The 12807-nt window shown below is 42.7% G+C and overlaps 1 protein-coding gene across 1 annotated transcript in view; it reads right to left on the reverse strand.

The window, feature by feature from the left end:
* The window catches only part of c5 (complement component 5), a 53199-nt gene that overhangs the window by 33288 nt on the left and 7104 nt on the right, over positions 1-12807 (reverse strand). The window contains exons 7-14 of the mRNA XM_079496661.1: positions 10990-11080; positions 9969-10077; positions 8063-8195; positions 6836-6951; positions 6233-6397; positions 4841-5038; positions 2942-3154; positions 1-87 (exon numbers count right to left, since the gene is read on the reverse strand). The exon at positions 1-87 is cut by the window's left edge and continues 63 nt beyond it. Coding sequence (XP_079352787.1) covers positions 1-87; positions 2942-3154; positions 4841-5038; positions 6233-6397; positions 6836-6951; positions 8063-8195; positions 9969-10077; positions 10990-11080 — 1112 coding nt within the window. The remainder of the gene's footprint in view (positions 88-2941; positions 3155-4840; positions 5039-6232; positions 6398-6835; positions 6952-8062; positions 8196-9968; positions 10078-10989; positions 11081-12807) is intronic.

Genomic DNA, 12807 nt, shown 5'->3' on the forward strand with positions numbered 1-12807 from the left:
AGCCACCAGGCCACCCTCGTTGGCTGAGATCTCCAGCTGCAGAGTACCGTTGGGTCTGTACTTCTGTTCCCTGGAGCGCAGCGAAGTCTGACATGCAAGCATGCACGCACACACGCACGCCACGCACACATGCCACACACACACACACACACACACACACACACACACACACACACACACACACACACACACACACACACACACACACACACACACACACACACACACACACACACACACACACACACACACACACACACACACACACACAATTAAAAAGTGTGACTCCCTATACCCTCCTTCAAAAGCACCATAAAGGAGCAATGAATGTGGGTTCCCATGCAGATTGCCAGATTGCTGGAGTACCAGCCTCAACAAAAGGCTAAAATGTAATGTAGATATTATTGATTTTCTTTTGGATATTCTATACTGTTAGATGGATGATGGTTCTTGGTTTACTTATGATCCTAGACGACTATTTCTATGTATTTTTATGTATTACCTCATGTTATGTCATGTTACCTCATGAAATATTTAAAAGTAGTTTAGTCAGTTAATTGAATGAAGTCCCCTCACATCTACTGTATACACAAATTACATCCTGCACATAATTCTACATTCATTCAAATAAAACTCCCAACTGTAGAGTCTGAGAGACACATGAGTCTAATGATCATTTAATCTTGATGTGAAAGAAAATATTTCTAAAGAAGAAAAAAGGTCATGTACAGTATAGTCTATGGACAATCACAATCAGTTGGAAATATTTAATTTGGATGTGGTCCTATATGTGGTTGATATGGCAGTGTGCATGGATGTGGTCCTATGTGTGGTTGATATGGCAGTGTGCATGGATGTGGTCCTATGTGTGGTTGATATGGCAGTGTGCATGGATGTGGTCCTATATGTGGTTGATATGGCAGTGTGCATGGATGTGGTCCTATATGTGGTTGATATGGCAGTGTGCATGGATGTGGTCCTATATCTGGTTGATATGGCAGTGTGCATGGATGTGGTCCTATATGTGGTTGATATGGCAGTGTGCATGGATGTGGTCCTATATGTGGTTGATATGGCAGTGTGCATGGCACACTGACTATCAAGATGGATGTGGTCCTATATGTGGTTGATATGGCAGTGTGCATGGCACACTGACTATCAAGACAATAATCATGGCACTGTGTTCAAAAGGTTGCCAACCCCTGTGCTAATTGTAATTGTAAATTGTACCACTCCTAGATTACCAGATGGAGTACAAGGCCTATGGGTTGCCATGTCTTTTAATTATCAGGGCTCCAGGTCAACAACTCTGAACTAAATTGTAAATTGTGCATTTACATGCAGTAACTCTAAACTACCTCCGCATGGCCAGCCAGTGCGCCTGATGGAGGGGAAAGAAACTGGTCGGAATAACGAGTTCCTTCCACGCGCTACGTCCGGCCGGGGAAACTGCCCCCTGTCAGTTGAAAAGAAGCAGCTTGGACTCAGTTTGCTGCCCCCCCCCCCCCCCCCCCAGGTTGGCAGAGGAAGCCCAGGATTACATTAGATAATTGACACTGGGTGAAAAAATGGGTTGCAAAATCGTGGGATAAAAAATATTAAAAAAAAAAAGAGCAAGGGTGCTTGGTCTCTGAGCTCTCTGTTGATTTCGTCGACTAATACTGTGACAAAAAATGTTCACCGACTACCTTTTTTCACTGACGACACCTACATGGAAACTAAATGAAAACTAAGCTATGATGACTAAAACTAAGACTAAATATATTGACAAATTGGTCAACAAATAAAAAGTAGACTAAATGTTAGGAAGGGACTATAGTGGACAAGAGATCCAGTATAAGTAAAAGACAACTCACTTTACACTTGGTTGCATGCTGAAAATAGCAGATCTACAAGCTCACGTGTCAGCGTGACGCGTTGTGAGCTTGTAGATCTGCTATTTTCAGCAAGTGTAAAATCAGCCATTAGGACATCATCAAGGCCTGCCAAAATACATTTTAGTCTAACTAAATCAACTGTAGATTTAGTCGACTAAAATCGTATGACTAAAACTAAATGAAAACTATTTACAAATAGAGAAATGGAAGTGCTGAAGGGATCAGTTTAGTGGCTTAGATGGGTGCTCTTTGGTAATACAGGTAGAACCATAGACATAAAAGGTATTTTCCTTCAAGTTGTAATGCTTAATTCCCAAAGGTGTAAAATGCAGACTTGCAAAGAAAAAAAGGAATCCAAGGCACTCCGTCTTTGGTGAAAAAGATCATCATATTGATGATGAGCAAGGCAAATAAAAAACAGACCTACGCGTTTTGAACGATAAAGTTCTATCTTCAGATAGACCCTGACAACGACCGTTATGTCTGCATTTTACACCTTTGGGAATTAAGCAGTACAACTTGAAGAAAAATACCTTTTTTGTCTAAATGAAAACTATTCAGAAGACACAGGGCTGTATCTTGCGCCACCCCTTACGCCTTATCCCTAAACGTATTTGCCATTGTTTTACTATTTTGAAAAACCTTTTAAAATAGTTCAAATAAATCTACAAGCTCACAACCTGTCGATGTAGATCGGCTAGATTAACTATTTTAAAATGTTTTTCTTTTTTTTTAACTAACTGCGACAGCACCACCGACTGTGCCACCGTGCCCCCCAAAAATAAAATGTTTTTTCAAAATAGTAAAAAATAGCAAATAAGTGATAGGGCCCCTCCGACTTAAACTAAAATTTGCTGTCAAAATCAACACTGCTCCGAGACAGAATTAGTTTAATTGTTTCTCTCCACAAACGCACACGCACACGCGCACACACACACACACACACACACACACACACACACACACACATACCCACACACACACACACACACACACACACACACACACACACACACACACACACACACACACACACACACACACACACACACACAATGTCAGACCTTAAGTCCATTGACACAGGTGTCCAGTACGTTGATCCAGACAGAGTCGGCGACCAGTTCGGCCGTTCCCTCTGCATAGACGATGTAGTAGACCAGCAGGCGGACGGAGGGGCTCATGTCTTTGGTCACTTCAAAACTGACCGTCTGCTGGGGCACATTGGAAGCCCGAGCCATACTCTGACCATAGCCCACCAGCTTACCTTTAGACATAATCTGACAGACAGGCAGACAGGCAGGCAGGCAGACAGACAGACAGACAGACAGACAGACAGACAGACAGACAGACAGACAGACAGACAGACAGACAGACAGACAGACAGACAGACAGACAGACAGACAGACAGACAGACAGACAGACAGACAGACAGACAAATCAAAACATCAACAACAACAACAACAACAACAACAACAACAACAAGCAGTTTATTTTTTTAAATAAAATAATGTGAGTGCTATCATCAAAATGGTTAGCATGTTAAAGGGACACTTTTTTTTGCAAAAAAGAATACATGTTAATGACGTTTAGAAGATTTAGAACACTTTCTTGGGGTCTTTATGTGTGCAATATGTGGTTTTAGATATTAGCAGTGAGGCCAGTGTCTCTGATGTCATCGACACTGGACTCACTTACTTCCTGGTGCACTGCTGGTGCACTGCTCCTCCTTGTGGATAGAGGGAGGGCTGTCTTACTGAGACAACATGTAGTCCAGGAAGTAAGTGAGCCCAGTGTCCATGACATCAGAGACACTGGCCTCACTGCTAAAATCTAAAATATCTAAAACCACATATTACACACATAAAGACCCCCAGGAAAGTGTATAAACGTCATTAACATTTTTTTTTTCCAAAAAGGGTGAAGTGTCCCTTTAAGGTTCTTACACACCCGGAGCGTACTTTGGTGTGAATCCCACCCCCCCCCCCCCCCCAGTAGGCTACATACTGTACTGTATGTACACAGAACGTAAATATTACTGCAGCGAGGTGTGGCATAATATGAATTCAGAACCAGGGCGCAAATTTCACTGCGAATAGAGGCATCAACCTTCATGACTGAGGCATGGACTATATGAAAAGACCAACATATCCGTATACACGGACAAATGTGTCCGTGGCAAAGACTTTTCTTTGACAAATATTAGTGTTTCTGTTTTACACATTATAATATATTCTTATTTTTATCATAAGACCCAATTACTGAATATCAAGTCTCCAGGTTTTCTTCACAATATGTATGACACTTATTTACTACGACACTGTGTAGTGCACTAGTGGTGCCCAAATGTTTTATTTGCAAGGACCCCCCCCCCTTAACTCTGAGGCCCCTTTTCCACCGGTTGGTTGGAACCGGTTCAGTTCTTTTTGGTTCTTAGTCCATGAGCCAGAGCTCCAAAATTGGAACTTTAATTATGAATTGAGTGGGCAAAACTATACCTTATGTAGGAAAATGTGCAAAATAATCGAAAATGTGAAAAAGCTAATACTGTGGAAGTGTTATCATGTATTAATTTACTTGTATTGATCCTATAAACAATTTAATAGGTCTAGTTTTTCCCACCAATTTTGGAGCTCTGGTTCATGGACTAAGAACCAAAAAGAACTGAACCGGTTCCCATTTGGAACCAACCGGTGGAAAAGGGGTCTGAGAGTGTACAAATGGAACCAAATGGACCCTTACCGGTCCATTGATGATGACCCCTGGGCCCTGATGATGCGCAATATTCGCTGGCGCATTTTTATACCTTGTTTATTTGCCACACACCTTCAGTTCGTCAACGGTCCTCCACTAACCTGACACATTTTGACAAACGCTGAAATAGTCTGGGTTTCTATGCTTTGCTAATCCCAATGTGATTGTGATTTTCTTCTCTCGGGATGACATGGCTTTCCTGCTATACTTACCATGTAGTTAATGTTGGGGACAGGAATGTAGCTGGGCATGGCGGTGTAGACATTGATGTAGGCCGTACGTCCGACTTTCAGGTGTCCGAAGGGTGCGTCTATATATATGTAGCGTTCGTTGAGGGAGGAGTAAGCGGTCACCGACAGTGATAGGCTGGCCTGACTGTCCGATGGCAAACTCTCGGCGGCTGTCACAAACTGGAAAACAATAGACCCTATTCACATGGTGGCCATGTTGGCATTTTTGCATTGAAATGAGCAAGGGTGGCAAAAATGGGGTGGCGTTGATTGATTGATTGAAAATGTTATTTCACAGTATGCAGAATGGGTACATTTCAAACGAAAGCACAAGTCAATACAAAAACTGCTACTGTGCAAGCTTGCTCTAAAAACTAACTAAAACTATAACTGGAATTAGAAAAACTAAACAATAATGAAAAATCCACAACTACTATAGCCTTGCAATCCACTGATCACTACTGCTGCTAAATGCCCATTACCTCTATTAACTCATTGACCAATGACATGAGTTTTTATTAGTTTTAGTGTTAGTTTTAGTTTCTTCTGCCCTTTTCAATCTGCCCTATATTCGTGTGGGTGGAGCTTCATTTACATCCACCAGCTGTCTAAAAACCCGGAAGAGACCCCGGCAGACAGCTTCCTTTGTCCGCGCATGGAAGTTCAGGTGTGCCCAGCCTGAATCTGCCTGTCTATTTCTGTCTAGCAGCTGTTGCCAGACTTACCAGACAGCCGCAGACGTTTTCGGCTGTCTCCCGGCTTCTTTTCCTGGTTTTTAGACAGCTGGTGGATGGAAATTAAGCTCCAACTCCGCGGCTGACTGCCGCGGGGGCAAGCGTTTCCAGGAATCTGGCCGTCGCGGCATTCAGCCGCGTGGGTGGAGCTTCTTTTCCATCCACCAGCTGTCTAAAAACCCGACCGACAGAGAACACGGTCGCGGCTGTCGGCTCAGGTCTGGAAACGCTGTCTTGTCTTTCCACTTTGGCCAATACAACTTCACTGTCTTAATTGTGTCTTTTTGAAGGTTTGCATTTTTGGACATTCTGTTTTTGGTTTTATGCTTCTGAAAGGTTCAGCTTTTTGGCATTCCTTATTGTCTGCATGCAGGCAGCTACTGCTAACTATTTTGTATGCTTGACCTTGTTTGGTTCAATAAATCAGTTAATTTGAACTTTCCTGCTCTCTGCCTCTGCATTTCTAATAATACATCCATGATGCACCTCAAAGTAAAACATTATATACAACAAATCTCCATGGTACACAATTAGTAACCGGGCGCAAAATGCACAATATAAACAGAAATAATACATATTTAGGCCTATACAACATAATAACCTTGCTGGATAGTAGTAATGGTCTTCATCTTCACTATACCTTAAGTGTGGCGCTATTGCGACCGGTGGGGTTACATATGAATTTAACCAGACCGTCACTGTTGCTGGACTGGAGGGACGAGCCGGTACATGACAGCTGCTCACCCTGCTTTATCTGTATAGGAACACGACTTAGTGGAGTACCAAGGTGATCCTTCACCACTACCTAGAGAGAGAGAGAGAGAGAGAGAGAGGGCGAGAGACAGACACAAAGAGAGGGAGAGAGATTGATTTTATGTGTTAGAAATGCTTGTATTGATATGTATGCTTGATATTATCAGAACAACAAAACAATCACTTTATGCTCTTATCATACATCATCTCATTCTGGCCATTGTGGCCAATCACAATTTTCATCCTCCCTTTTCCGTCTTCACTTTTCTGCCTTCACTTTTATCTTCAATATGTACTTTGCTCAGCCAATCAAAACATCGCTATGGGTTGATCAGACAATCACAAGCCAATGTTTGTGTTTACAATGTTAATATGTTGACCATATTAAACGTGACAATCCTAGTATTTGCGGGAAAAGTTGCCAAAATAGCAGATACAAACACCTTTCACCGTGACAGACAGGCAGGCAGGCAGACAGACAGACACACACCTGGATCGTATAGGGTAGTCCAGGTTTAATGAAAGGGGGTGTGGCCACCAGGCTCAGGCTGTAAGGTGATTTGACGAACTTGACTGAAGCTAGCTCCGCCTCCTGGGAAATACCACCTGACAGACGGACAAAAGGAGAATATGGCGGGGGGTGGGGGTGACACAAACAGACAAAATGTGCATGTGAATCAGTGTTGATTTGTTAGTCTCATTTTATCACAAGATTTTAGTCGACTAAATCTACAGTTGATTTAGTCGACTAAAATGTATTTTGGCGGGTCGTAATGACACTTTACACTTTACACTTTACGCTGAAAATAGACGATCTACAAGCTCACAACGTGTCGCGCTGCGACAGCGCGTTGTGAGCTTGTAGATTGTCTATTTTCAGCATGCAACCAAGTGTAAAATGACTTACAGTATACTAGATTTCTTTTCCACTAGTTTTTATTTGTTGACAAAATTGTCAATATATTTAGTCTTAGTTTTAGTCATCATAGTTTTCATTTAGTTAGTGAAAAAAGGTCGACGAACAATTTTCATCATAGTTTTAGTCGACAAAATCAACACTGGTGTGAATTAATGCAATGTATCTAGTCATAAAAGACCCAGCCCTTACGGGATTATATAAAGACACCAAAAACATAAATATAAAAAAACACTTCCTGAACACAGAAACTACTGTATACACAAAAAGAAAAAAGTTTAATAATATCCCAAAAGAGAAATAAATATGTGTTTTCTTTGTCCGTTTTGTGCGAAATCTTGTGTTAAACAAATCCAAACCAGTCTCTCTGCGAGTCTGCGTCGCGCGTGTGCGTGCACATGTGTGTGTGTGTGTAGGCTACTTCTGCATACCATCTGAGAGCTGCAAGGCTATGGTGCAGGCTATTTGTCTTTATATGCTTAGGGCATGCGCACAGACTGGTTGTTAGAGGGTTCCAACAACTTTAGGTGCCGTCATATATGGTGGAGACTTATACCGTATAAGTAACAACGTTATACGCATAGTACTGAGAGACATGCCTATTGTACCTTGAAAGCACATGCCATGATTCTGTAAGTGTAACTCCAATGCACCTATAATTATTTGTGTCCTTGTATGCATCTCCTTTGTATGGACATAAATAAATGGTTAAAATGTGTGTGCGTGTGTGTGCGTGCGTGCATGCGTGCGTGCGTGCGTGCGTTCGTGCGTGCGTGCGTGCGTGCGTGCGTGCGTGCGTACCAGTGGTTTCCTTCAGCAGTATAGTCACATACAGGTACTTGTCACGCAGGCTGTCCAGGTGTTTGGGTCCATCGTGACGAGACAGAATGTGTTTTATATTGGCCGTCACCACGGTCCTTCCGTTATTCTGCAACTGTTTCAACACACACACACACCCATTGTTAAATGTTTCATTAATTCATTAATTTTCATTTATTTTTAGGTTTTATGACCTAAATTACACCTGCACAACCTGAACTTTGAACATTCAGTGGATTTTCTGTGGTCTGGGGTACGTGTGTTCTGAAGCCCGGCTACAATTATGTACGTAGATGGCAAAAGCAAAAGAGTTAAGTAACACCATAAAAGCGCCATTAACCTTTTCATGTCACGCACCCCCTAGAGCAGGGGTTCTCAACCTGTGGGTCGCCAAATTATTTTCAAAAAAAGAAAATAAATTAAAATAAAGGGGGGGGGGGGAGTTTACATAGTACACACATAAACGTTTCAGTATTCACTTATGATACATTTTCTAGAGTATTATTATTATTATTAATATTAAGGTTATTTTTGCAGTCATTTGTATAGAGAGTGTGCACATGCATGATTTTCCCATCAGGACACGCCCCCCTCATATAGACTGAGTGGCAAAACATTGAGCTGCATGGAGTGTTGGAGTTTGGAAGCGCTCGTTGGAAATCACTCAACCGTCCTGCATACCACCTGTTTCTAAATGTCACATAATGCAGGAGGCAGCTAAATGTTGTGCTATTGAAAACAAGCACTTCCAAACTCTGACACTTAGAAAAATAATCAAATGCAGGGCATTTCTTGACAGAAAGTAGCTCATAACGTTTCTATGGTGGATTTTCATGAAACAAAAACTGTGCAGATAGAAAGAGGATAATTCAAGCTTTTAGTTCAGCTGCAATGTTGGTGAGTTTAACATTGTTTAATGCAATCAGCACAGGACTTTTCTGTTTGGATGAAGGATGAATGGGCTGTCAAGGACAGCAAGTCGTTTTTTGCCACTCAGTGGGCAGTGCGATGTGTTTTGGGCTTGTAGATCGGCTATTTTTGTTACGACAGTAATATTCAATGTGGCCCTCTGGAGTGAGTGTGGAACTATAGTGGCCCCTCTGGAGTGAGTGTGGAACTATGTTGGCCCCTCTGGAGTGAGTGTGGAACTATAGTGGCCCCTCTGGAGTGAGTGTGGAACTATAGTGGCCCCTCTGGAGTGAGTGTGGAACTATGGTGGCCCCTCTGGAGTGAGTGTGGAACTATAGTGGCCCCTCTGGAGTGAGTGTGGAACTATGGTGGCCCCTCTGGAGTGAGTGTGGAACTATAGTGGCCCCTCTGGAGTGAGTGTGGAACTATAGTGGCCCCTCTGGAGTGAGTGTGGAACTATAGTGGCCCCTCTGGAGTGAGTGTGGAACTATGGTGGCCCCTCTGGAGTGAGTGTGGAACTATGGTGGCCCCTCTGGAGTGAGTGTGGAACTATGGTGGCCCCTCTGGAGTGAGTGTGGAACTATGGTGGCCCCTCTGGAGTGAGTGTGGAACTATGGTGGCCATCTAGTGTGGAACTATAGTACTATAGTTTGCCCACCCCTGCCCTAGAGGGTGTTCACGCACCACAGTTTGGGAACAGCATCCGTTCAGTCAGTACTAGAACAATCTGTTCTATAGTACTGACTGAACGCATGCTGCTTGTGTCTGATGTATCATCGCTTCATCGCATTTATTTGAGGTAATCGCAATATCTTTTTGCATAATCGTTATAATCGTCTCTTTCCATGTTGAAAAATGTTCACGTATTTTCAAACCTTTTCAAACATAGTGGAAATAGCAGATCTACAAGCTCACAACGCGTGCATTTGTATGTGTGTGTGTGTGTGTGTGTGTGTGTGTGTGCGTGCGTGCGTCTCACCCTGTACTGTGTCACTGAGTTGGGGATAATGGTGGGTTTGTTTTTACCACTGAAGTAACCATAGCGACAATATACATCTGCAGTTCTTACTGGAGCCCCATTATTATATCTACACACACAAACACACATACACACAAACACACGCACGCACGCACGCACGCACGCACGCACGCACGCACGCACGCACGCACGCCCGCACGCACGCACGCACACACACACGCACGCACGCACGCACGCACGCACGCACGCACGCACGCACGCACGCAGGCAGGCAGGCAGGCAGGCAGACAGACAGACAGACAGACAGACAGACAGACAGACAGACAGACAGACAGACAGACAGATATAATTTACAATCACACAACACAGTCAGTATACTCTGTGTAGGTTGTTTATGTAGGTGTACTGTATGTAGGTCTATGTAGGTGATTGTAGGTGCATGTATGTAGGTCTATGTAGGTCTACAGTATGTAGGTGATTGTAGGTCTATGTAGGTGATTGAAGGTCTATGTAGGTCTACAGTATGTAGGTGATTGTAGGTCTCTGTAGGTGTAGGTCTATGTAGGTGTAGGTCTATGTAGGTGTAGGTCTCTGTAGGTGATTGTAGGTCTCTGTAGGTGTAGGTCTCTGTAGGTGTAGGTCTATGTAGGTGTAGGTCTATGTAGGTGTAGGTCTCTGTAGGTGATTGTAGGTCTCTGTAGGTGTAGGTCTCTGTAGGTGTAGGTCTATGTAGGTGTAGGTCTCTGTAGGTGATTGTAGGTCTCTGTAGGTGTAGGTCTCTGTAGGTGATTGTAGGTCTCTGTAGGTGTAGGTCTATGTAGGTGTAGGTCTATGTAGGTGTAGGTCTATGTAGGACTATGTATGTCTATGTAGGTCTCTGTAGGTGATTGTAGGTCTATGTAGGTGTAGGTCTATGTAGGTGTAGGTCTATGTAGGACTATGTATGTCTATGTATGTCTATGTAGGTCTATGTAGGTCTATGTAGGTCTATGTAGGTGGTTGTGGGTGTTGGGATAATTACGTGGCTATGATTGTGAAGGTAAACTCCTCGAAGTTATCATAGCTGATGTAAGTCCTTCCTGGAACCAACTGGATTGACATACTGGGCAGGACTGTGCACGCACACGCACACACGCACAGTCACACACGTGCGCACAATATACATTAGCAAACTATTATTATGCAACAAGGTTATACAAGAAGGTTAGAATGTGTGTCCTGCCTGAACAATTTTAAACTTTTATTTGTATCTTACTTCTTATGTTATTTTTATTTTTTAATTAATTACAATTCGGCATTAGCTCTATTGTTATTGTGCATACATTCTCTCAATTAAAGTATCTCAAAATTATACTTAACCCATTCAGGACGGGACCCCCTTTTGGTGTTTTAAGGATTATGATATACTTTAGCCGTGAAAATGTGGCGCAAGTCTTTGAATATATATTCTTTCAGAGCGAACGTTTTAAACTTTGCTTCTGGGGGGTCCCTAGAACAACACATTTTCAGATGGGGGTCTGTGGCCAAATACATATAATTCTAGGGGTTCTTGACATGAAATAATTTGAGCACCATTGACATAGAAACATAGGTGTTTCAGAAAACTGTCATGATTTAGAAGCCATTTCTTTAGAATCGGCCTCAGGTCTAAATGGGTTAAGTAAATGTACTAAAAATGGTATTTTCATAGCGCTATTTTATCCAAAAGTGTGTTTTACATTATTATGCCAACAGTGAAGGCAACCATGAAAAGTGCTCAGTAGTAAAGGCCTGTCACAGTAAAGTGCTCAGTAGTAAAGGCCTGTCACAGTAAAGTGCTCAGTAGTAAAGGCCTGTCACAAAAGTGCTCAGTAGTAAAGGCCTGTCACAGTAAAGTGCTCAGTAGTAAAGGCCTGTCACAGTAAAGTGCTCAGTAAGGCCTGTAGTAAAGTGCTCAGTAGTAAAGGCCTGTAGTAGGGTGCTCAGTAGTAAAGGCCTGTAGTAAAGTGCTCAGTAGTAAAGGCCTGTAGTAGGGTGCTCAGTAGTAAAGGCCTGTCACAGTAAAGTGCTCAGTAGTAAAGGCCTGTCACAGTAAAGTGCTCAGTAGTAAAGGCCTGTCACAGTAAAGTGCTCAGTAGTAAAGGCCTGTAGTAAAGTGCTCAGTAGTAAAGGCCTGTCACAGTAAAGTGCTCAGTAGTAAAGGCCTGTCACAGTAAAGTGCTCAGTAGTAAAGGCCTGTAGTAAAGTGCTCAGTAGTAAAGGCCTGTAGTAAAGTGCTCAGTAGTAAAGGCCTGTCACAGTAAAGTGCTCAGTAGTAAAGGCCTGTAGTAAAGTGCTCAGTAGTAAAGGCCTGTAGTAAAGTGCTCAGTAGTAAAGGCCTGTCACAGTAAAGTGCTCAGTAGTAAAGGCCTGTAGTAAAGTGCTCAGTAGTAAAGGCCTGTAGTAAAGTGCTCAGTAGTAAAGGCCTGTAGTAAAGTGCTCAGTAGTAAAGGCCTGTCACAGTAAAGTGCTCAGTAGTAAAGGCCTGTCACAATTACTTGAGACAATTGCAAATATTATTGTTGCATACTCGTCATAATCGTTTTCCATGTAGAAAGATGTTCAAACATTTTCACAAACCAAATTTGGTTTTATTTATTTATTTTGTATTTGGTTCTATTTTAGCTATTGCCATCCCAAATTCCCATGGTAGGCATGCTTTGGTTAGGCAAAAATGGCACAGTCGCCGTTCAATCACTCTTAAATGGACTAATAGGCTTTCATATAAGGGCACGCACGAGTTGTTGCTGACGTCCAAGTGAAAAGAAAAAAAAGTCGGGTGGTCAAAAGTGGGGGGGATGAAATCACCTATCTGTGAGTG

This window comes from Electrona antarctica (assembly GCF_951216825.1).
Source record: "Electrona antarctica genome assembly, chromosome: 1".
NCBI classification, from domain to species: domain Eukaryota; kingdom Metazoa; phylum Chordata; class Actinopteri; order Myctophiformes; family Myctophidae; genus Electrona; species Electrona antarctica.